Genomic DNA, 26530 nt, shown 5'->3' on the forward strand with positions numbered 1-26530 from the left:
AAACCATCTGTGCTGTAAAGCATCCACAGAAGGCGCGCACATTTCTTATCCAACATTAAGTGAGAAAAAAACCCAACCATAAATATGATTTCCTTCTAATTTATTGGTGAGTTTCAGAATATACCATCACTAATTCAAGCAAACATTTCTCAAATTACACCCTCCTTTCTCGATCACCAAGTTAATCCCGAAAGGGAAATCGTATCTCTGCGCCGGACTTCGCTCATAAATATCAGGTTTAAGCTATTTTTTGAAAAAATATTTACTTAAAACATTTCTCACTTCTTACAGATTCGCAACATCTACTCTGTAACAATAAATACCTCTCCGTGTTTTTAATGAAAATAATGCCATATGGGTTGCATTTTCTTATCAGCACTCCCCGATGAAAAAGTCACGAAATGTTCATCCAGAACATGCCTGCGAAATATTCACTGATAGTGTATCTAATTTGTTTCCAAGTCTTTACAACGATTTGAGCCATGTTTACTTTTAAACACAGACAGCTGCAGTATATGTAGAAGATATACATGGGACCTGGGAGGATGCATACAATTAATAGTGCATAAATTAACACTCTTATGAGACTCTTATGGTTAAGAGTAGGTGGCTGCTGGTCCACAACAGTGTGAGACAGACTGTGGTGACAAAATGCATGGACGAATACTTAGATAACTGTGTCCTCTCTCTCTCTGACCCAGTATCAAGCTCTGGTTGTAGTTTTAAAAGGATTATAATCTGGTGTCTTATTTGTAAAAACCCTGGCCCGCTATTTGACGAAATCTAGACCAGTCACAGAAATCCCTTTCGCCTGCCACCCCCACCCTGCAGTCAGTAGCCCATCTATGTGTGCCAGCTGCACGAACAGGGTCTAATTTCGCGGCTGAATGAGACGAGAGAAAACAGACGAATGAACGCGTCAACGCTGTTCCCCACAAAGCTCCGTGCTGCTCGAATGTGAGGTTATCGCAGGCTGGTTGCATTAGGTAAGTCTGTGTTCCTGTCTGTTTGGGACGAGCTGGTGAAACTCCAGCAGAACCGGTGACAAGGTCAAATGCTGCGCATGGTGCTGAAAGTGCGCCAGATGACGCGTGACTGAGGGCAGAGAGCTGTACTCGAATTTTGATGTGAGGCGGAATAGCTGTAGAACAGTCCACACAAACCCCGCGTTTTTGTTGTGATAGCTGCAGAGGAAGTTGAAAGATGACTCGTTTGGACTCAACGTTGGTGCAGGCCAGAGGTTGAGACTTGTGCACGGTTTGAGTTGAGGTGCCACAGCAGGTGGCAGTGTGAGAATGGAGATCCCTCCTTTCAAATACTCACACACACACTCTATGCAGCAGGAGATAACATGAAAGAGCTCCGAGAATAGACCCCACTGATCTAAAAACACTACTGTATCATGTGAACATTTGGCTGGTGTTTTCAGTGCTCACACACCATTTCAGACTCTCTCTCTCCCTGTCCTCTGTGTGCTTGCTATAATGTTGGTGGAGTGTGTTGCACCTTTAAAGCTGCTTGCATATCAGCGCTCCTGTGGCTTTGAGAAAGCTGCTATTCTCTCAGTGATAATATGGTCTGTTGGTTTTCTCCTGCAGTGAACACAGCTGTGCATGTAAAGAGGAGCAGGTTACATCCTCACTGGAGCTGATGTTCTCAGTTCGAAAACAGTCATCAAAAATGTAGTTGATCATTAGAAGAATTGATTTGTTCTCAGTCTTATCTCACTGAAACTGAAAATATTTGGATTTGAACTTGACAAAAGATAAAGGCAAGATGACCGCAGAGCTTTGTGAACTCATGCCGCTCCTAATGTTCAGTTATTTTATAGACTTGCCAATTAAAGGAGAACTACATTTCCTATATGCTGATTATTAAAAACCCCAAACCATACAAAACCATAAACATCACTAAAACATCATCGGGTGTCAGCTATTCCTGCTCCTCCTCCTTCGGAGGTTTAAAAACATTACCGGTTTCCATAATTTAGCCATGCATTCGGAGATGCAGCTGACCTATAAGAACATAGCAGCCAAGATTCAACAAAGTGCAGTCTGGTTGCAACTGTAAGCATGTTTTGTTCTGCTCAGTTGTAGAACAGAGTTTTAGGCTGACATCTGAAATGTAATGGAGTTTAGGGAGTGGTACTTTAAGCAGTGAACCCGATCACTGGATCCAGACCTCCTCGTCCCTCCTGTAGTTTTTCCCACTTGCACTGATTTGATAAAACAATTCTGGGGGAAACTGGGAGGGGATGTCAATCAAATTCCAGGGGGAAAAGAAACCACCCCCACCCCACGTCCCCACTTTAGCAACACCCCAGTGAGTAGCACTTTACTAGTTAATGGGCCTTTGTTTGCAAAATCTGTTACCGTAAGTTTCCTATTCATTAGGAAAACAATAAAACTATGTGACATCCTGATTGTTTTCTCTTGTTCTTGTAACAGAGGCACATAGATAGAAGTGATTAGATTACAGATTGCAGAAGCCGAGGATCATTGTGAGTTTGAGCAAGATGCTGAACTCCCTACTAGCTCTGTAACCGGCCTTCAGCACCTTATTAACTGAGCCCAGTTTACTGTCCTTTTCTGCAGCTCTCTCTTTTTGATCTCCTACCAGGACGTTATGCCCTGAGACAATTATGCAGCTATAATTAGAAAGTCCAATCTGAAAATCAGACGGGGGTGGAACAGCATGTAGTGTGAGTGTGCAGCAGGGTAACATGATGCAGTGGACTAACCAAAACTGAATCAAGGTCTTAAACACAACTGACTTTATTTTGTAGAGACAAACCAATCTGTTTATGTATTTAACTGGTGAAATAGAAGGAAATGTCCTTCACAGTTTCATGAAAACAACAGTTGAAATAAATGCAAAGGAAAGGAAATCCTGTCCTGCTTTGACATGGCCCAGAGGAGGATCCCAGTGTCTTTGGTTACCTCCAAACCTTTCTTCATCTTTGGTGGCACAAACCGCTTCAGATGTCTACTTATTGTTTAATGTACACTTTATGGTCATTTTGTTAGGGACACTTGTTCAACTTAATGCATTTAGGCATGTAGACATGGTCAAGATGATCTGCTGAATGAGCAAGAATGGGGATTTAAGTGACTGTGAATGTAGCATGGTTGTTGGTCTGAGTATTGTAGAAGCTGCTGATCTGCAGAAGAGCATCTCTGAAACAGATTAGACAAATTAGACAATAGGATGTTGATCTAATGAGTCCCAGTTTCTGCTGCGACATTCGGCTGAGTCAGAATTTAGTGTAAGCAACATGAAAGTATGGATCCATCTTGGCATGTAACAAAGGTTCAGGCTAGTGCCTGTAGTGTAAGGGTGTGGGGCATATTTTCTTTGCGCACTTTGAACCCGTGGATCATTTAAACACCCAAAACCTCAGTATTGTTGCTGACCTTGTGCATCTCACTTACAGTCTACTGTAAGTAGTGCTAGTTTGTGTGCTAACATACTCAGGTGACACTGCTTTCTGCAGTGTTGTTTTACCATTAGCAAGAGCAGTTGTTTGTTGAAATGTTTTAGGGCAGTTTTGTCTTTGTGAAATGTTCAAAATAAGCATGATTAAGTGCTGAAAGACTTTAAACAATTAGTTGTGCTCATCTAAAGAAGGTTTATTTAGTTCATTATCACAAAGTAAATACCAACAAAAACAAAAGCAAGAAACAGAAAAAGTGAAACTGCAGTCAGCTAGTTATTTTAAACATCTGCATTGATAACAGTGTATCACTAGTTAAGTACTGGTTAACATGTAACTACAACTTCACAAAGCTGTTAGTATGTATACAGACTTCCATGATGGATATTATGATTAACTTACCGGTACTATAGAAACAAAAGGGACAAAAGGAGGGTGTCTGAACTAAACTGAGAGGGCTTCTACAGTCACTAAAAATAAAGAAGTCTGAGATTACAAATAACCTGAGCGTATTTCTGCAGAAAATACCCAGGAATGTGGTCTGATTAAGTTTCATCAGTAAATAATCTCAGGTTTGTTTTCAGAAGTCGAATAAGGCATATTTTACACAAACACAGAAGTTTGTTGAGTTTAGTTGAGCAAACTGAGGTCAGTTTGGTTTTTGGTATTATTGTAACCAGCAATTTTAATTTTACTTTTTTGACAATTAAAAATGAACTTTAGCAGCTGCCTCCAACACCCTCCTTCCAGTTCTCATCTATATAAGTTCCCCCAGTTCTACAAGCTGTTCATTCTCATTTACGTGCCCCACCCTCCCTCCCCTTTTCAATTCTTTAACTTCTTCAATTCTCTTTGGCACATGGGGATCTGCCAGGCCCGGGAGCCATTCCCCTTTGAGGCTTTCCCCAAACCGCAGCTCAATTCATGTCCAAGCCATTCACCTTTACCTACTAAGACGCTGACAAACCGAAAATGAGGACATGGGCCCAGCGAGTGAAAACAACATTTTTATATGAATTCCTAAGACCAAGCACAGAAAAAACTCTGTATTTTCATGCAGAACATGAACTGCAATTCATTGTTAATGTTCTGGATAAACTATGCAGAAAATTTCCATAGTTTAAATAAATATCTGACTCCATTACTAATCCTTTGAAATCCAGGGTGAAACTGAAGAACTGCAATTTTTTTTTTAAAGTGACTGTAGAGAGCCTCATCACCTGACTCTGACAGTCTGAAATTATGTGCTGTGCCACTGTGAAAATATAATTTCACTAAACACATTTCTTAAGCAATTACAGCCTCAAGTGTGCCTTTGTTTCCATTATGGTTTCAACAGATGGCCTGTGTGTGAAGTGGAGGGAGATGAAAACAGTCAAGGTTAAATAAGACTGGGAAATCAAGAACAATTGAGTACTGGGTTTCAAATGGGCAACCACACCACAGAAAACAGACCTCCAAAATGTTAAAAAAATAAAGCCTTTGCATCTGGTTACCTCTGCTTGATTATTTTCCCTTATGGGGACAGACCAACAGGATGGCTGTAAGCTCCTGATAAGATGTAAAGCAGGGCCTGGGCGAAAACTGATGGCATTAAGAAGAGTGGCAAACAACATCAAGGAGAAGAGTAGATCTATAGATGGTCATGATCTGATAGCCAAATGTACTCCGGACCTAAAGTCTTGTAACAGCTGTCTGTCAGTGGGGAATTCAGATTTCCTGAGCTGTTTTCACAGATGATGTTATGTAAGTAGATACTCAAAGAAAACACAGGCGGCTGCATGCAAACACGTATACGTTTACACGCATGCAGTCATGGACTTCAGCTGCAGTTCAGATCATGTGCAGAATCGCGAGATTTCTCACATTTACTGCAGTTTAATATTTGTTGTGTGTGTCGCGGTGAATGTCTGTGCGGTTAGTTCATAGTAAAACTGGGCATGGAGACTTTGGATTCAACAATTTCAAAGACACTAACCTTGTTAAGCAGTTATGAAAAACACATGTTGTGACATCACAGATTGAGTTAGCTAGTGCCCACATAAAAACAGGGATTTTATGTTTTTAAGTGGGGTTTTTTCTGTGCAGTTTCTGCTTTTCTCTACATGAAAACACACTTTTAGCTCACTTACAATTGACTGACCTTAGATAGATAGATAGATAGATAGATAGATAGATAGATAGATATTCAGACACTGTTTGCATTGTTTTGACATAGAGGCAGAGCGCTTTCGTCATCTCTAATTTGTGCCTCCTCGTTCCCTCTGTCTTCTTGCCTGTGACACGTAAAGCAATTTCAGTGTGTCATGTTGAATGCAATCAGTTCCTAGATTGCATCAGAAGGACAGAGGAGACTTGCTGGAGGAGCTTTAATCAGGGATGCACAGAGCATGTTTTTAGTGCTTCTTATTAGCCAATATAGAGCTTTGTGGGAAGGCTTTTTATGATAGTGCTTGGATGGATTCAGTTCTAGAATGAGTGAGGGAAAACGTGGATGTTTTTTTAGGTTGGTTTGTGTGTCACACAGTTCTTGCTTTGTGTTCGGTTGGTCACCGATTATACCTTTCTATCTTTCTGCAATTCTCATCTGAACGATGATGATGATACGTGAATGTAACTCATGGCTTGAAGTCTTGGTACCTGGGACTCGTGATGCTTTGAGATTTTAGTTCCTGTTTAATATTCTTGAATGTTGGTTTGTGCTTAGGGGCTGCATGGTGGTGCACTGGTTAGCCCTGCTGCTTCATTGCAAGAAGGTCCTGGACCCTGCAGAGTTTGCATCTTACTCTGGCTTCCTACAGAAGTCCAGTGATATGGATGTTAGATGTTAGGTTAAGTGGTGATTCTAAATTGGATGTAGGTGTGAGACTCAATGGTGTGTTAGCCCTACAGCAGACTGGTTAAGAGTCTAAAATAAAGGGCCAATTTCTCTCAAGTAAGGCACCTAGACCCCCAACCCCTTGTAAAATGAAGGATTTCTTCAGTTAATTTAGAATTAACTCCAGCTGCATATTAACCATGCCTGTAAGCCAGCAGTCTTAAGGATGAAATCAGATAAAGCCACGTTAAGAATCTGGGTTCAGAGCTGCAGGTTGCTGACACCTTCCTTACACCACATTGGGATTAAAACCCTAGATTGAAATGTTTGCAGTGCATTTCAATGTATTAAATGTTGACCTTTTATGCCTGAGAAGCACTTGCCATTTGTTATGAACTGTGGAATAAAGCAATTAATTGTTTGTTGGTTCCAGTTTCCATATTTCTGGGCTTTTTTTAGTACCACTTTATTTCCTGGGATAACAGCAGCTCTTTCCAGAGAACTGGTCTCTGTCCTGTCGTCAGAACAAATCTGCTACAACACAAATTAATTTTAAGGATAATAGAAATGTAGAAATGACAAGAATGCACACTCGCACAGCCTCCGCCTCCGCATGTGCAGAACAGACTCGCAACTGTTCGCAACTGTTTTTTTGAGGGCAACTGTGACTGAGAGTGGTGTGAGAAATTTGTGGGTGGGTTCCCGCTATCTCAGAAGATCTACGTGTCAAGTGCTCTTAAGTAAGGCACCTAACCCCCCGACTTCTCCCCGCTGCCTTCTCCGTGTGTGTTCATTGCACATGGATGGACTCAAAATTTCTGTGTACAGAACAAACACACCTTGTAAAATGAAGCATTTCTTTGTTTTAACATCATGTAATTCATACATTTTAACAGCATTCAGTGGAAGGTTAAAACCTGCTCAAACTGACATAAATAACTTCTGTTCTCTGTCTTCAGTTTCGTATAAATGTGCACACCTGTTTGTCCATCCTGAAATGAAAAATGAGCTCAGTGATTGATGGAAAAGATCATTTTTATGTGCAGGAGCGATTCATTTTTCAGATACGCTTAGATAAGCTTTTATCAACACTTATACATACCAAGTTAGTGATATATGAAGAAGTGATTTAAGGGAATTCAGCAAATTAAAGTCTGATGGTTTCTGTTTTATTTCATGGTCACACAGAAGAATGTGAGCAGCAACTCTTCAAGTTGCACAATTTGGGACTAATGCCAGTTTTAAATTTTCTGGATTTGGATGTAAATCCCATAATGGACTGTTTCAAAATCCTGTCCCTCAACGCACCTCCAGATTGAGGGGAATTCCTTGTCTGTGCAGTAGCAGATTTGCTGATGGTCCATTGTGACAGGGATTTCATAGTACCGCGTGACCCTTGCAACGACTCGCACTCAGTTGGGAGTTTGAAGGGGCTTCTGAGGTAATGAAAACAGGGATTCCACTCTCACATATCTTTGTGAGGAGTTTTTCTTTGTTTGTTTGTCTTTATCACTTCAGTCCAAGTTTTAAACCCTAAAAATGGAGCCAGGTCTTAAAATCCTCATCCTCCAGTAGAGAGCTTACTTCACCCTGCTTCCTAAGCCATTCGGGGGTTTAGAGGCCATCCGTTGGGATTCCTTTCTTTACCACTGTCTTCTTAAATCTCAGTATGTGGTCAGAAAGCCACTTCCAGCCTATTCACGTCATGCCCTCCTCCTCTCTCTGCGTGCACCTCTTATGCCACAAACTTCACAAGATGTTCTCGAATTAGACGTGTGATGTTTATTTGCTTAACTTTTGTTCTAAAAATGGCAAAACAAGGAAGCTGTTCGTGGGTCAGCGGGAAGCGAAGGGGTTAAGCATTTCATCTGACAGCGACACAACAAAAAGAAGAAGGCCATTGATTGTTTTTTCAGGCTCTCATTGACAATATGAAAGGTTGCTTTGGCTGCATGTTCAGCTTGTGCAGGCTAAAACCGCCTCTGCCAGATGTCACACAGGCGCTCCAAAGGAGTCAGTTTTCGCCAAAGACCACAAACACGCACACCCGTTGGGTTACAGTTGCTGCTGTTTTCTCTGCCCCAATTTTCTGGTCGTCACCTGCATTTATCTTTCCCACATTACCCGTCAGATATCTCTGCGTTCATGCTCAACATTGCCTCATGAAAGAAGTCTCTCATAGAACCCATATTCTCTTTTTTTCCTTTCTTTTATTTTCCTTCTCCCTGGCAGTCTCAGTCCTCTTCATGGAAAAACCCAGTTAAGTTTGTGCCTTACAGCACTGACAAGCTGCTAACCGACTTTCCTCTTTGGCTACACAAGCCAATAAACAAGCCACAGACATATATAGTTACAAAAATACATTTGAAAGGCCAGTGATGGAAATGCTGTGCAGTTTTGTGTCTTCACACCAGCAGAGAGAGAGAGAGAGACAGTGGACCCTCAGTCCTCTTTGCTCAGCTCGTCGTTCACTGGGTTTGGGTTTGCAGGGAAGCAGACAGACTTGTTCTCCGTCACAGATGGTTTCTGTCCGAAACCGCCGCAAGCTTTTTTTAGACGGAGGGGAGACAGGGTGTGGATGACTGTGTACCTACCACAACTATATGAGTAAACAGGGTTAAGTGTATCCAGACTCGACACAAAAATGTCCACAAACAACGGCCCACGTTTTATGATGAAATTATATGCTGGTGTCTCTTTTTGCACACTCTTGAGACAAGCTGTACTCTAAAAGATTCTGTAAGATGTTTGTATTTTATTTAGAGATACAGCAGGCCAAAGTGTTGCACAACAGCAATAACCGATTCCATCTGTTTCCAGCTTTTGATCACGACAAAAACTGGACTCAGTTCTTCTAGTACAAGGGAAAAAAATGTTTTCGGCATTTTTTTTGTTTTACACAAATACAGCTCTTTAGGAATACTAAATAGGCTTTCTAATCTTGTCTGTGGGTGATTTGTCCTTCTCTATATGCCTCAGACTGTTAAACTTAGTCAGCTTTGGCCTTCAGGGAAAATTCCTGTGCCTAATGTCTTTGCATTCGAAAATACTGTAGGTTAGTGTGAATAATAGTAATGCATGGTAAATAATTGATTGTACATTTTTAATTAAAACAACTCCCTCCATATTTAACACCGAATTAATTACTGGTAACTATTTGTATTGTGCTGCTTTGGAAATACAGTACTGTGCAAAACTCTTGAGATACCTCTTATTTCTTTATTTTGTTTCCAAGGAGCCAGACTTTTCTTGTAATTTTCTGAAGGGGTCTTGGGCAATAGTTATCCAGGCTCTCTGAAGATCTTTGTCTTTGGATATTGGCTGCTTTTTTACTCACTGTCAGTCCAGTCTTTGTATCTGACCAGAATGTTGTTTTGTTTGTTAAACCACTTAACACAGACCTATGAATCACTCAAGCATAAAATGTGCCGAACTCATGGCACATGGCAAAATCTGATTTTAAAAAGTGGTTGCCCCAACAAGGTGATTCCCAAGGAGCTATATTAGCTAAAACTAGATATTTCTCAGTAACATCTATCCTTAAAACATTTGAGAAAACCATTTTGATGCAAGCTCAATCATCCAGGTAAGGAAATCCCAAAAGATCAGTGGTTGTTGATCAGTAGTCATGAATATTTGCATATTAATGATCAAGGAACTGACCTCACCTTTCCTCACCTGGAGGAGGTGAGGAGAGGTGCAACAATGAGTGTTTATAGCATCTGTAAAATATGATGGAGGCTCTGTCATGGTGTGGGGCTGCATTTCAGCCTGTTGTGTTGGGGATCTTGTCAAAACTGATGGAGCTGGGAATGCAGAAAGAAGGGTTTGATTTTAAACCACTGATACCATCTGAAAAATGTCTTTTTTGGCAACAGGTTTATTTTTCTGCATGTCATGTCATGGATTGGCAGAGCTCAAAACTTGACATTACTGAAGCAGTGTGGGATCATCTTGATAGAAAACGGAGCAAAAAGCAGCCAGCATTCAAAGAAAAGCTTTAATTGTCTTTCAAGAAGCCTGGAGAAGTATTCCCGAAGACTACTTTAAGAAATTACTAGAAAGCTTGTCTAAGAGAATGGCAGTGCTCATACCAAATATTGACTTTCAAACTCTTTCAAAAATTATAACTGTACAAACTCTGTTTTTGCCTTATGTACTGATTTCTGTCTACATCAGAGAATAGGATCAAAGAATACATTCATTAGGATTGTCGAACTTTGTGATTGAATTCTGAATCATTGCTTCTCAGGCTTCAAGTAGAAGACACATTAAATTCCTTTTCTTCCTCTATGGGAGAATCGCAGCTGATGGGTTTTCATGACCAAAGTTGAAACATCACTCAAACATGGATTTATCTCTGTTTGCATCACTTCCAATCTATGTAATGGTGCCTTGCAGAAACTTTGTTTCGTGCTTCTTGCTCAGCAAATGTGGAAACTCCCTCAAGACTTGCTTATGACGCTGACTGTGCAAAGGTGTTATCAAATTATTATTATTAAAAGGGGCAGGGATAGCTCAGTAGGTAAAGTGGTCGCCCCATGATCGGAAGGTCGGCGGTTCGAATCCACTTAACGGCTACCCTGAGGTACCCCTGAGCAAGGTACCGTCCCTACACACTGCTCCCCAGGCGCCTGCTTAGTGGGCTGCCCACTGCTTCACTGAGTGAATGGGTCAAATGCAGAGAAAAACAAGTAATTTCCCCATGGGGATCAATAAAGTATCCATTATTATTATTATTATTATTATTAAAGCAAAAGGTGGTTGCTTTGTTATAGAATATATTTAGTTGGTGGTATTTTTGCTTACTTTGTTTTTTTCGTTGTTATTTTGAAGTTCTGAATTCTTGTAGCAAAAACAAAGAAAAACCATGCTGTGCTGTGGCAAGTACTTTTGCATTACTTGGTTTCATTTGTACCACAAGCTGCTTCTTTAGAGTGATATAATTGCCACATTTATGGTTGTGCTGGTCACATCAGTAGTGATATGATTACTCATCAGAGATGTTTCAAAAACAGTCACAGACATTGGCATTACACATCCAGAAAGTCTTGGGTGGCAGATGACATTTTATTGTCGTCCCACATCGAATACTCAAGCTTCCTCCGCCTCGTCACTGGTTAGGCTTCACGGCGTGCCATTCAGGGATGATTTTGAAAGTGCAGTTGACTTGCCGAGCCATAACATTTTATAGTGTGTTTCCATAAATTGTATTCTTTCCGTTTTTTCCTTTTAAATAGAATTACAGTGTAGAAACACTTTCTTATGAGTAATTTTTTTATTCATTGTTTATGAAAAAAGTACACCTGACTAGTGTCAAAATATGCTTATTGAGGAAAAGCTAATATAACAGCCTTCTACTACACAGCAGTTTGTTTGTTTATTATGTTATATATTAATAATCTTGAGCTGCAAGGTTGTATCTAGTAGTTGTAGTTGAGCATGTCAAATCATTGTAGTAAGTGTAAATGGGAAGTGTTTAACAAAAAAATAGGAAAAAAATAACCTTAGTTATGTCAGTTATTTTTCACTGACATACTGTATTAACAAAACGGATTTGAAATCACACAAAAAACGTGGCATGGGGTGCCACCCCGTGCCACCCTTCTAGATCCGCCCCTGCGGATAGTGCTGAAACGAAAAAGCTCGATGAAACACTGTCTGAAACGAATAAGCCTGAACTACAAATTAAAAACAATGCAGAAAACTTAAAGGCTCGGAGCAAAACTCACAGACTGTGACAAAAGGATCCTTTCGTGTTGTGTTTGGGCTCATTTATTAATTTTAGATATTTGTTTTTATACCCTGGCGGGCTACCACCCAATAACAGGCTTATTTTCGTCCCCTGTGCGCCTTTTGTTGTTCTAAACTTGCGATAAATGATTGGGTGATGATCATGCCACGAAGGCGTGTCTGTCTGTTCATTTGAGTAGACGAGTGGATGGGGACAAGAAACTCCACCAACTCCGGTAAGGTAAGACATCACACTGCAGTCAATGAGCGCTAGTCTGTACTCACAGACGCTTATTTTACCTTTATCATCAAGGATCGCCACATAAATGCGCGGTAGTTTGAAACCGCCTTCAGATTAAGCGTAAAAATAACGTTGCTGTTGTATCGGATGCTGATTTGTGCTGTTATGTTAAAGTTACGAGGCCGTGGTTCGTTTTTATACCTAAAATAATCTAAAGAGGTAGAAAAACAGGCAGACTGACCGGGGCTTTCGTTACTCCGTGGCCGCGTGTGTCCTTTGTTGATTTAAATTAAATTTAGCGCCACGTTTTCGCGCTCTATCCCGGCAATTAGACACAGACGGTCCGGCTAGAGAAGAGGGCTGACTAATGGAAACATTGTGGTGCTAAAAAACGCTGTTTCTTAACGCATTTTTTCATTCCTGCGCTTCGCATTTCGCCGGTTTTTGTTTCTCTCAGCACGAGAGTGACACATCTAAACCACTGCTGCAGCTTCTTCCCGAATTTTGTGATTAAAAAACAAAAGACTCTAATGAAACTCTTGTCGAATGAAAGAATTGCATATAGCAGTGCTACATTTTTAGATAACCTTGTGATCAGTCGTTGGACACGTGGTTGGGTGTGTGTGTGTGTGTGTGTGTGTGTGTGTGTGTTGGCAGCTGTAATGGGCTCTTCAACGTGCGTGATGGTATCACACAGGAGCTAATGAAATGAATTGATGAGCAGGTGAAATGAATGCATTCACCGCTTAAGCGTGCCAGTTGTAATCTGAAACCATAAGTGTGGTTGGAACAGGGGAGTGGGCATCCTGTGGGGTTCTTTCTCTTGTGGTTTTGTGATGCTTAGATGATTTATAGGGGGTAGTTCTGTTGCAGGCTCTCTCCCTTACTGAGTGTCTTTCCTGGCCTGGCTTCAGGTCACATGAATCTGTGTCTATTTGTGACTCTGTGACCCCTGAACAGAGAGAAGAGTGCGCCAGAATGGCAACTTCCCCCCCCAGTGAACAGCTGATGGTGCTGTGACCACCACAGGGTGACTAGTAAGAGTGGGAGTTAAGTTTTCACCTGTTTCCTGAGCTTTAACCAGTCTTCTTGGTTACAGAATATAGCATAAATCATTTTTGGCTAATGTGAAGGAAATGATTAGGCTAAACTGACTCACTGCCTTGTATTTCAACTCAACTGTGCCGACTGTAGTGCAGTCATGGAGCTGCTGTTGCCAGTCTGCTATTCATCCAAACCACCTGAACCAACTGAAAAGACGGGCAGCTGGAGAAAGGCTTTGTTCCTGCTCCCGCTAGAGTGGCGGGAAAGGAAAATGAGTGTAAAGACAGCAGGTCACAGTGAAGACAACAGATCTGGAGACCTTTTAACACCCTTTCTTCTGGTGTGAATTGGATTTCTTTGTAAATCCTAAGGATTTATAATCCTGATACTCTCAGTACCTCACTGAAGTCTCCCTTATCTCCCTGTGTTATTGATTCCTGCTCTTATTTGCCCATGCAAATAATTATTCCCAGTTTGAGACAGCAATCTATGTAAGTCACTGGATTGCTTTTGTAGGTAAAATCTAAAAAGGGGAAAAACCTAGACAGCATGGTTGCAGTAGGTAGTAGTTTGTTTCTAAATAAAGATTGCAGTAGAGAGTGCTTCCTGTTGTTTTTCACTTCTTATAAATAGATGGAGTTATGAGTAATAAGCCAGATATTGTGTTTCAATTGTATTTCCACTCCCAGCTCCAGTGATGTTAGAGGTTTGTTGAATTACCTTCATTGATCTGCTTTCATTGTGTATTGGGTTGTTGTGCAGGTCTGCTTGCTGTGAACGTGACAACTCAAATCCCTTTTTTGTATACGTGATGAGATTAAGGTATTTGCCAACGTCTCAGGATATTCCTTGAATATGAGCTGTCACAGTCATTGTTTGTATTTATTTATTTTTTTTTATCACTGACTGAATAAAAGGCCTGTACAGGCACGGCGTTTGGTGATGTCCACTGACTGTGACGTTGACACCAAATAGCAGCTTTGAGGTGATGAAAAACTGAACTTTTATGCAGCATAAATTTGCTGCCAGGGCAGGTGGTTGCTATACTGATGCATGGCCCAGTGAAAATTGGAAAGCAGTGTGAAGATATTGTGTTACTGTTTACTGTACTTAGTTTGCAGTGAGGCAGGAGGGTGTGCAAGAACATGTATGAGCATGTGAACCTAAAATACGTTAAGAGATAAAGTACATGTAAAAGTCTTGTACCATCCCTCAAATCTTTATTCAGTTCTTTATCCTATTAGGAATAGAAACATGAGAAATGGATGCATTGGATTTATTGAAATGTGTAACAAAGTGACTAGACACATAGTTTAAACTAGGTTTTGTCATATGTGTAGACACACCTCTAATTAGGTGCCTTTTTTATGCTTGAATAATTCTTTTGACACACACACACAAAAACAGGTTGGTCTGAAAACGGTCAAGTACAGGACTGGACTAAATGAATGACACATTTCTAGCTCCTTGATAGCGCAATGTAAAGAAATGAGGGGTGGCTCAAGATCTTTGCACATCACTGTAGCAACATATATACTTTGACAGCATATAACTTGTATCTCAAATGAAAGTGTTGCAGTTTTTTGCTGTTCATTGCTCTTAACTTGCATAAAAGTCAGGGTGAGTGGTTGCTCGCTCTCTACGAGAATTGGCAACCAGAGTAAACCACTTCCTTATGTAGTCTGCCAATAAAGTGATGGTCAATAACGCAGCTTCACACTTTAAGCTTTGAGAAACTGAGCTGTAAACCTTATTCAACCCAGAACTCCTCTCTTATTCTCTCTTCTTTGTTCAAAAATGAGCTCAAACATCTTGAAAATTTTTTCTGGCCCTTTTTTTTTTTTAAATGGAATTTTTTGCTTCACCCATGTCTTCCTCCTTTTTTTTCAGTCGTTCAGTTTGTTGTTCTCTTTAGACAGAATCAAGATAGTGAAACTGTCCATGACACAAACTGGAGGAGAGACTGCGTGAAATTGAAATCAAGACTGTAAAAGTCAACATACTACAACGTAGCTATAAAGTATTCCTGGGTGTCCTCAGTCTGAGCTGTGGAGCAAACAGAAATTTCTGTGTGTGCCTCAGTTTGTGTGTCATACTTGAACCCAGGGCGATTCTAGTTCAAACTTCTAGAGGGTTTCAGCTCCCAATCATAACGTTATCCATACAGTGCCTTCTAATTAATTAAAAAAAATATGCCGTTTGCAAATGTCATCAGCCCTTTTCACATTTGCAAACTTCAATTCAGTTGGAGTCGCTTTACCATGTTACCTTCAAAAGCAACCTAATTGGTTGGATGACCTATTGTAGTGTTTAAGAATAAGCCGAGTGAATAGTCGGAGATCTCAGTCTAATCCAGCCATTTTAGGGTGGAGGCTTTAGTTATCAAACCCGAGGCAAAGGCTCAGTCAGGAAAGAAGTATCGTCGTATATCCCAATTTTATGACTAGAGAATAGATCTGAAGTCTCTTCGTCAGTGTAGTGGCAGTCATCCTGTTTGAGCCATGTTTAGAGTGGTATGAATCCTGAATAAACTACCATTCATATTAATATGCGTTGTTTAGAATATCCACTGGCATTTTTTAAGTGTGCTGCTGGAAAGCACACAAAGCATCCATGAAATAAATGAAAAACTACTTTGTGAAACCCAAGTATTGTTTTTCCAGCTAACTTCACCATCTGCTGCCTCCTTCTTTCTCCTTTGTCCTCTCTCTATCCTCCGCACTCAACTAGAAATTAAAAAATGGCAAAAATATAACCTTATAATAATTTATAAGAGCAAGTGGGGGATCCACAATCGATAACGGGACAACACAGCTTTATAATTTTTAGTGAATTTTACTACACGTCCTGTCTTACCTGTTTATTTTTGCTCCGTCTCTTTGCCGTCTTCATCCTGCTCTCGCCCTTTCTCTCCCTCTCTATGTTAAATATTACAGTCAAAGACATGAAGATGTCAGGTGCAGATTTCAATTAATCACAAATAAACACCGAAGTTTTACTTTGCAAACATTATATTTGCTAACTAAATTGTGAAAATAACAGCTGTATATCCATGTGCCTCTTGTGTGAGTGCTTATGAACTCCAACTCTGGAGCAGCCGGCTTGTAGTCTTTGTTCTGCTCTGCTGCCTCGGTGAGCTCAGCGTAGCGGCACATGAACCAGCTTTTCACCTCCTGCAGGTTGTGGTTAATTTGGCCCTCAAGTGCACAGCAGATTACCAGAGCAGAGCAAGCAGTCCCTGAGGTTGAATTGGAGTACATCCAACTGTGTGAGATTCTTTCTGGGAAGGTGCTGAATGGCCTAAAGGGCGGCCAAAGGAGCAACCTGGGCCAAAAGCCAGCCGGTAGCAAAAACAGGAGATTGGAAGTGCCAGTTAAAGTTAAAGGAGTGTCCACACAGGAACTGATTCACTCAGCACACATCCCTTTGTAGCTGACGGTCAATTGCTAGTGGGTGTTGCAGGTAACAGTTGCCTAGGTAACTGTTGTATTTGCCACCCCGTCATATGCCAATCAACACTATCCTTTACTGTTATTGTTGTTGCCTTAATTGCTCATATTGAAGTTCAGAAAAGTTCTCCTGTGGAAATCATTCCAACTTACTTTCTTGGAATGTTCAGGTTCGGGTTCAGAGCTAGTTTGGAGCGAGTCACAATGACGACTCAGAGGGTTAATATTGCAGAAATTCCTTTTTTTTCTTTCTTAGAGAGGATTCCAAAAACATTCAGATTTGTAGGTTAATATTTTTAGGGCTTTATTTAATGGGAAGTTTATTTGTGTTGCGGTGGTGGGATGCAGTTGTGGAGCTAGAATAGAGAGTTGTAAATACATACTGATGGGGAATCCCACGCTGTAGGAGGGGATGTATTGGAAAGCTTGATGATAAGTGCTGTAGATCAAAACCACTATTGTGGTAGTTTCCATGCTCTGTCTTCGAGAAATTTCGGACCTGAAAAGCTATCCAATCACAGCTACATATTGCTTGTTTTTTTTTTAACAACACCCCTCCGTCCTACTGGTTGCACACACTGATCATTTAATGGCACACGCTAATGCTACTGATATCAAAATCATTTTACATCGTGGGCCACATACAGCCCACTTTGATCTTAAGTGGGCCTGACCAATGAAGCTCCATTGTCTGTGAGTGTTAAGAAGTTTAACTACTATTGAATCCCTAAAATAGCTCAATTTAAGAAAGAGAAGTCTAATTTCAACAGTACAAATTGCAGAAAAAGTTCTGATAGCTTATTGCTCAGACTGTTATTTAATTCACAGGGTTGGGAGGGTTCACAAACTTGAGCATGACATGTCTCTTCAAGATTCTCAGTATAAAACTATCCAGTCTTCAGCAGTCATGCTAAAATAAACAGCACCACCATATCCATTTCCTCTGGTTAATTCCTAGAAAAACAATCCAGTTCCAGTCTAGTTGCAGTTTAATATTACTAAGTCAATATGCTGTGACTTGAAAAGGGTTTGGCTCCCATTAGCACTGGGACATGACCTCGAGGAGAGAGTTTATTCTTCACACACCTCATCATATGACCAGCATCAAACTATTCTGTAACTCAGCCTGGGGATAAAGGCGTCTCTGTTATAGAGGTGAGAAAGAGGAACTTCTAACCTTTTCCATCCATGTTTAGCTCTGATTTAAGTGGCATTTTAACTCTAACTTCTTACCCTCCACTGTATCCCACTTTGAAAAGCTCACTTCCCCATACACCAAACCCCTTGTCACTGTCCTTGTCTCTAAATTCAGGCCAACACGCCACATAGACATGCATTACTTCCATAACACGTGCCACTCTTTTTCACATGCCAGTAGGGCTGCCACAAACGATTATTTTGATAGTCGACTAGTCACCGATTATTTTTGCGATTAGTCGACTAATCAGATCATCATCCATTGGACGTACAGCGTACAGCTTATTGCACCAGCAGCATCTGGTCTTATATAACTATCATTAGCTTACAGCTTGAAGTGTTTGTGCTAACTAAAAATAAAGACAAGATGATAGTTTATTAATTTTTAATGAAATTTGCAGATTGTTTCGGTGAAGTTTAATAAACTCCTTGCTATCTAAAATATAACAGGACACCGGAGTATATTCTCCAGCGTCTCACACTTCTGATAATCAGCTGTCTGCTTGACAGTTTTAGCTGTGCAAAAACTATAACTTTAATCTCAGCCAAACCGATTTACTCAGGAACAAATAAAATACTAAAGAAAGCCAAACTAACATTTTTAAGTTATCTAAGTGACTTATATATATGTTTAACCTGACTAGCGAAAGACGGCGGTGGGTTTGAAAACGATTTGCCGGGAGTCCGGTGTTCTCACGGCTCTAGTTAGCCTTGCCCCCGCCTAGCTAACGAGCTAGTGGGTAACAGAGTCTCCGAAAACGTCGGAGCGCTTTTGAAAATATGTGGTGTCTTGATAAACTGAGCAGATATTTGAGGTTTACACAGCTACATTCTCGCCTGAAAATATGTTAAACGTTTATTTTGTGACCCAGAAAGAATAATAAGAGTAAAGTTAAAACTAACTAGCTGCCGCCATTGTCGACAACTGCGCTGGGCTGCGCTACGAATTCTGGGACACAGCTTCTTCTTCTTCGGGGTTTAACGGCAGCTGGCATCCTTGTACATGCAGTGCTGCCATCTTCTGTTTCAGTCCGTTATTACACTCTTAAATCCTACTACTCATTCCTGCGTCCTTTGTGATCTTACAAAGCTTCAAACGATGCGTCGACTATTAAATTAGTCGTCGACGATTTTAATAGTCGACATAATCGTGACTAGTCGACTAATCGTGGCAGCCCTACATGCCAGCAATAACTGCTGAGAGATCACAATGAGGAAGATGGTCATACCATCTGTGTTCTCGGAATCAGCCTCTATTGTTCCACCTATACCCGCAGGACACACATTTGTATGGAGAATGTTGCGTTCAACGACTGCTTTTTAACCCTCTCAGGCTCAAATTAAACTTTTTGTTGCTAATGCACAACCAAGTCCTGCAGTGGTACTTCTGAGTAAAAAAACCTCATAAAATATGTATGTGGGGTAATCAGGTTGTTAGTTTTTAACTGTTGCAAATCAGCAACGCCTGCCTTGAGAGGGTTAAACTTCTCAGTGTGGATGGTAAAGTTTAGATCATGCCCAGAGCACATGACTCCTTATGTGTGCTGTTTTGCTTGGTTTTAACTTAATGAGGAAACTGCATTCAGAACCTCTTTAACTTTTAAGCCTACACAATATAGGTTATTTTACAGCAAGCTTTGACTTGCTATAAAAAAGGATGCCAATAGAGTTTCTTTGTCTCTGCTTTGATGCAGTATACACATAGGTACATAGTCACAAGTTTTATGTTCTGAGTACATACATTAATAATTTCAAATTCATTTTTACCTTAGTAATGAGAACTTTTCAAGATTTAATTGTAATCAGAATAAAAGACATGCTTGAAACATGCATTCTTTGTAACGTCCACCAGGAGAAAGAGCCCTGTGGTTTTAGATAGCCTGATTTGTGTAGAAGTCTGTGAGGGCTTTCTCATTCGTTCCTGTAAATGAGCTTTGGCTCAGATTTGGTTGAGGTTGTGATGAGGATGTGGATTTATGTTTGTGCTCCAACACAAAAACAACATGGGTCTTGCAATATTTAAGTTTGAAGATCATTTTTACACTGTGTAAAATCTTTATAGTTGGATTAATGACACAAATGTGAGAAGAACAAAAATGACTTTTCAATTTTATCAAGTATAAAATGAGGTGAATACGGGATGAGAAGCCCACTTTATTGTAGCATCATTGTGGCGTGACCAGACCAGATTTTTCACATACATTGTTTTGGGCTGGTCTGAATTGCCCTAGTTCTCCTAGAGGGGGAAACAATAAATTACCACCAGTGCTGTTAAGTCTTTGTTAACTGAAGTGCTGATTGTTGGACTTGGACATCGTTGAGAGGCTAGCCATTGAAAGTGTTAAAGTGCACCACTCTACAGACTGCAAAGTGCCTGTGTGAGTGAGTGTGTGTTTGCTGGGCACCATTTCAGCACCAGGCAGCTTATGCCAACTGGCTCGTTTTGATGGCATGTTAGGTTGAGAGAGGCATACTTTACAGGAATCTGGGACAAGGCAAAGCTGGTGAATTTTAAGCACACTGTAGTGTATGGCTATGGTCAACGTCAAGCCTCAATAAGCTGCTCTGATAGACTGACATTTATCAGTCTATCTAGAGAAGAGAGATGTTTAAAATACTGATTTAGTGGTGTGATTCTCAAAAGGCTTTTCAGGAGAAAGAAGTTTAATCCTGGTCCTTTCTTACTTCTGCACGGCTGCAGCCAGTTAGTCACTGTGTGAAAAGAGCGTCAATGTCAGATTAGTGGTTTTGGAAAGTTACAAAATGTTGAGTCACAGTTCTCTCAGTTTTGACATTGAAAAGGTGTGGGGAAACGGGGATAAATAAAGCTCAGACAATATGTGCTCCTGTGGATCCATACATCTGTTTTCTTAGCTGCTCATCCCATTAAAGGTTGTAAGACCCATCACACTGAGACACACCGAAACACACACTCACTTTCATCAATTAAGCTAACAAACATCTCTTCCGATTGTGGGAGGAAGCCTGAGTACCTGGAGGAAGGCAGCACAGAGACAGGATGGGCACATGTGAACAGAAACACGAAGATAATTTCCCGAAAGGTCAAACTTAGCTGCCAAAGACCTTCATAACAGGAATCGTGCTTTGATACATAATTTCCTAGTTGATTAAATGGGAGGAAGAAAAAGGAAGTAGGGAAATATTCAGAAGATGGTGAAAACCTTTAGTGGGCAAGGACAAACTCTATTTTTTAAAAGAATAGTGTCTGTGTTTAAAGGAAAGCTGAAACTCTTAATCACATCGTTCAGTTTGCATATTGTAACCTTAACTTTGCGCACAGTGTAACAAATGTAACAAAGGTTGTTTCTAGTGTGAGGGGACGTTGTTGCAGTATTTGTCTGTTGGTCCTCTGCCCCTCTAACAATCCATATAGACCCGTCTCACTGACAGGGGTTTCTCACAGATGGATTCTGCTTGTTCAGTCCCATGTTTGTACGATTAGCTAACCTGTGTGTGCATATAGAGGACCCTCTGTCCTCACTCATAGCTCGCTCATGACCAGCCAGTTAGATCTGGCTGGTCATGGATTCATAAGTTCTCTCAGCAGCACTACAGAGCTTCTATCACACTTTGGAAAGGCAGTTAATTCAACTGTAGCTAAGTCAAATTGTATACATATGTTTCCTTGATGTGATTAACTTCACATTCTGTTGATGATTTTGGTTAAATTTGAAGTATTTTAAACATTTCCTTTTTTTTTTTTTTTTTTTTGTGTCTTAGAAAATCTCACAAATACGCTGATGTTACTCTTTTTTTGACCTTTTATGCAGCTCAGATTGTTCGTCGAACAGTTACATATCGTTTGTCTGACTGTGAGAGAGAACAGTTTTAGCCACGCAAACAGACGCTCTTTGTTTGTGCGTCAGCTTCAGACAACTTCTTATGTGATAAGGGATGGGGTGACCCTTTATGACTGTAGTGTTACTTTCTGAGGAGTGTCTAGTTCCACAAATTATCTTATGTGAGAGGAGGATATCATTCGCTCGCCAAGCTGCAGATTTCATGTCATCTTTATCTTGACGAAAGGCAGGAGACTGAAATATGCATTAAATCCTCCTGCTATCAATCGCTCATTGCAGATTGAATTTAATGCAGAATTTTCAACAATAAATACTTGTCGGCTGTGTCCTCTCTTGTAGCCTTTGCCATGATGTACTGTGTTATTTGGCTCATCAGCCAGTCACCTGTTGCTCATGAGAGAAGGCAGAGTCTGCACATCATTCGGCTGACTTATCGCTCACCTCTCATTACTGTGGTCTGCAGCAGTGTGAGCTAGCAGAGCTGGGATTCAGTGTTAGGTTAGCATATATTACTGAAGTAAACATCTCTGCAAATGTTACAAATGCAGTCATGTGATCTTCATTTCTTGCCTCCCGGTTACGTTAATGCTCAAAGTGCAACATTTTGCAGTGGCCTTGCTCACGCTATTTCCAACAGCTTATGGGCCCCCTTGTAGTTGCCACATTGGTTTGTTTTGCGAGATTGTGGTATCACCACAGACCTGTCAGTGTTTTGTTTTTTTTTTGTTTTTCCCGCTGTCACAGCTGACCCATCTGCGTCCAATAGGAGAGGTGCACGACAAGCCGGAGCTACACCCAAGCACGGCTTGTGCAAGCAGGTCCGACTGCACTTTTGGTGTGTGTGATCCTTCACGAGTGTTTGAAGGAAAGTTTTGTTTCATTTTTAGTGTGGCTTTTTAATCAAAACTACAAAACTGTATCTGCTTCAAATATTGGTCATCAATCTTTCTGATTGCTACTAATAATAAAAATGCCATATCAGCCAATCACTATTTCATGCAAACAAAACAAAGTGACTTTTTGATACAAGAGAGTGCGGCCGTGAACCATACCACCATATCAGTGTTTAATTTCACCATAAACACTGATCACCCTGACAGATTAGGGTAACACTTCCTCTCACCGAAAAAGGTTTCCCCTCCATGTTAGAGGCAAAGAAGTGCACCCACTGTGAATACGTCAAGTCCACAGGATACCGTTTTAAATTCAGCCCATTAAAGTTGAATAGTGCAGTTTGTTAGCTTAAACTTTGCTTTATGTTGTTTGGATTGACTTGATGCCAAATTGCTTTGTTTTTTTTTTTTAAAGGGGTAAGTGTTTTCTAGTGAAGATTTTCTGTTTGGATGTGTGTCACACAGATATCTGAGCACATGTCTTCCATCAGATTCAAGGTTTGAAAGGAGTTGGGGAAGCACAAATAGTTCTGGATAAGTCAATAAGAGGCAGTGAGAGCAAAGTGGATGGGGAAGTGATAGATGGAGCAGGTCAAGAAAGTGTGAACTTGATAATAAAAGAACTGCTGAGGAGGAAAAGTGGATGAAATGAGATGAGAAATTACCAGACAGTAGGACACATGGGGATGAAAGGGAACATGCGGATGGATAGATTGGAAAAATAGGATCACGCAGACGGGACGCTTGGTGGATTTAATTAATCACTCTTCTCTTTTTGGTTTTTTTGGTTTTGCTCAACTATGTAACGTAGTGGTCTGTATGACAAGAGTATTGTGTGCTCCAAATGTAAAAATGTGTAGGAAGGGCTGGAAGGGCTCGAGGAGAACAAGATGTTCGAGGTAAAGGGAAGAAGGAGGGATGGGCACTTAGATGCAAAGGGGGCTGGTCACAAGACAGTTGGGTGTCAGCCTACGAAACATCTGTATAGTATAAGCGAGGCAGAGCTTATTCAGCCCTGATCTGATCAGTGGAAAGCGAGAGCCTCCGTCTGTGTTTGAACGCCTCTCAGAGTAAGTTTATTTGCTGTTTGTTCCTGTACTTGTTGTGTTTAAGAGGAGTTGTGCTGTGAACTTTTGAATTTCAAAACTTTGTGGGAAGATGCCTCTGGCTTATTGTTGCTGAAGTGTCAAGCTGCTCTTTGTTGCTGCGGTTAGTTTGTGTTGTAAACACAATGGAATGACTGAGGGGTTGTTCACGTTGCATAAATTAGAAAATGAAATTAAGCTTTTATTGAAATTTGTGTATTAATTAGATTTTCAATCTGAGGTTGTTTGGAAACCAAAAACGGGGGGTTTCTGAACTATAAAAAGGTCGTCATGTGGAGTAGGTGGAGAATCCAAAAAATGAAGCAGCAGCGTAATAAGCTCAGTTGCTCTTTTAGTTAGTGCCCTAGTTGGAAGTGAGTAGCTGTTGGCCTGCTCGTGCCAGCTTGTTCTGACCTCCTCCTGGCAGAAGCTCCAATTGTTTCTTTTAGAAATAGCTCATCCTACTCCGAGTTTGTAAGGCGATTCATTTACAGGACGAGTTTAACCAGTATATAAATAAAGTTACCAGTGGAAAAAAAACACGTGTAAATACTTGATATCACAGGCTATGCATTGCTTTTAAAATGTATAACAAAGCTGCAAGCGCAGCTGAGAGGAGAGGTGAGAAATGTATACATTTTAATCAGGTTAAACAATGCATCGTGTGAAAGAAAGTGGAGGATATTGAGGCATCCACAAGACTCGGTGCTCACTCTATTACATGTGAATATGTAAATACAGAAAGAAACAAATGGCTGCTGATAATAACACGTCGGAGATTTTTACTTGTGTAACCTTCCATTTGTCATCTGCACATTGCAGACCTGGTGCTGCACTAATCCAACACTGAACACGGACCCCAAGATTGTCCATCGAGAACCATGACGGCCATCAATGCGCCTCGGGACAAGTAAGAGGAGAATTTTTAAACGATTTAAGCTGTGCCTTTGTTGGGTTTTATCTTGGCATTAATATTCTCTGACTGAAATTTGGTTGAGTCCCAGTGTATATATTGTTGCGATTTGTTTGTTGATACTAACATGAATGACTTGATTGATGTGCCTTCATGCGAACTTCCTTTTGCTTCTTTCCCAGATACAATTCAGTATGGCTCATTTTCTTTATCCTGGGCTTGGGAACCCTCTTGCCATGGAATTTCTTCATGACGGCAACAATGGTAAAGTACAATTTTAATCTTGTAATTGCGAGAGCGTCTGCAGGCCAATGTGGTTTATCTCTAGATCAGGAGACAGATGGAAATAAAAGGAAGAGCCCTGGTGGTGCCTTTTGTGGTTAACAAGTAGTTCTTTGAAAGGTTAGGCTTCACTAATGGGAAGGTTGGCAAAACAAAGGCTGGTGTACCTTTCTTTTTTTAATACACTTAATGTTAGTGGCTGTCACACATCAAAGTTTCAGTTGAAATTAAAATGAGATTGCTCAGCTCTGCTTGACACCATCAGGAAACTGTTTGAGTGTAAAAATCATGTTCATTCAGCTTAGTTTGACTCAAAATTTTACCCTCAGTCTGTTGCAGGAGTCCTACAATAAACACTGCACCCATAGTTCAGTTTTTTCTGTAAATTACATTCATGTGACATAAACCTGTGACTCCATATTAGTGATGAATTGCAGGAGAACCCTTGTGGTAAATGTGTGTTCTTCCCTCTGTTATCTTCAGTACTTCACCAGCAGACTGAAGGACGTGCCCACTCTGCACTCCTCCAATCAGACAGCCAACGTGACGGCCGGAGACTCTCGCAATGTGCTGGAGTCCAAGTTCAACAACGTGATGACGCTGTGCGCCATGGTGCCTCTGCTCATCTTCACCTGTCTCAACTCCTTCATACACCAAAGGTATCGAACTACCGTCAGTCTAAATAAAAAGCTCGACTCATTAAGAGGCAAACTGTAAATATTTCTAATGAAGCTAGAAGTGAGTAAAGATCTGAGGGAACACGAGTTGGGGTTTAGTGGCAACAGTATTGCATTATAATGAAATAACAGCACTAGCTTTCGGTTTCAGTTTAGTATCTTTTCTCATTTTATGGCACTGAGACATTTTTAATTAGTATATTTCATGTTTTTCAAACATTTTTGCCCTTTTGTTTTAATTGTGATTAACCCTTTTAAAAAAAAATGTTTTTAATTGTTATAAATATCGACAGTCTCCAGAGAGTACACCAGTAGCTAATATTTATTAATACAGCATTTTTCTGAGGCAGAATTTACATTTAGATTTTTCTTCAGTGGTTCACAGCGCTTATGTCTAATCTCTGGGGAGGTATCTCTGCTGATACAATCGTCATAACGACAGTAACCAATCACTCACAAGGCAAGCTGTCTAAACAGTTAGCCTCAATGGAGCTAGTATATTAGGAGACCTCCACATTCATCCATCAGGCTCAAACTTTTAATTGCTCGAATTTCTAATCATCTTCATTACTTACACAAGTTCAGTGTAATATAAATCCCCTGGTGTAATAACTCAGTTATAACTGTTTTCTGTACTATGAAGTAATTTTACCATAGCTGTTTTTTTTTAATTAATTCGGAGAAGATTGTGTACACAAGACTTAACACGCACAGTGTAAACTTTTCCTGCCCTTAACCTTCAGTCACCCCGTGCCACTGTGAGTAACGTGATCCTGTTGTATGAGCTTATGTTTAGTGTGTTTGGTTTAATTAGAGTAGGATTGAGAACAATCCCGGGTGGCCCTCAACCACAATGAACCCTTCTCCTGCACTGCTTACTCAGGAATGTTATTTATGTTCCCTACTTCATGTATCTTCTTTACCTCTTCCTGGTTTGCTGTACT

At 40.5% G+C, this 26530-nt stretch overlaps 1 protein-coding gene across 2 annotated transcripts in view; it reads left to right on the forward strand.

The window, feature by feature from the left end:
• The first annotated feature begins 853 nt into the window (after nucleotides 1-853).
• LOC146619778 (equilibrative nucleoside transporter 1-like) overlaps nucleotides 854-26530 on the forward strand; it is a 38533-nt gene continuing 12856 nt past the window's right edge. Inside the window, exons 1-4 of one of the 2 annotated variants that reach the window (XM_085369720.1) lie at nucleotides 854-986; nucleotides 24537-24624; nucleotides 24810-24891; nucleotides 25393-25568. In XM_085369720.1, the coding sequence (XP_085225846.1) occupies nucleotides 24596-24624; nucleotides 24810-24891; nucleotides 25393-25568 (287 nt within the window). In that variant the 5' untranslated portion in view covers nucleotides 854-986; nucleotides 24537-24595. Of the gene's footprint in view, nucleotides 987-11709; nucleotides 12226-24536; nucleotides 24625-24809; nucleotides 24892-25392; nucleotides 25569-26530 lie in introns of those variants that run through there. The other variant, XM_085369721.1, reaches the window with a different exon arrangement.

The sequence above is a fragment of the Diplotaxodon limnothrissa genome, linkage group LG13 (assembly GCF_057381915.1).
Source record: "Diplotaxodon limnothrissa isolate DT_005_m linkage group LG13, D_limnothrissa_male_GT1.1, whole genome shotgun sequence".
Classification (NCBI taxonomy): domain Eukaryota; kingdom Metazoa; phylum Chordata; class Actinopteri; order Cichliformes; family Cichlidae; genus Diplotaxodon; species Diplotaxodon limnothrissa.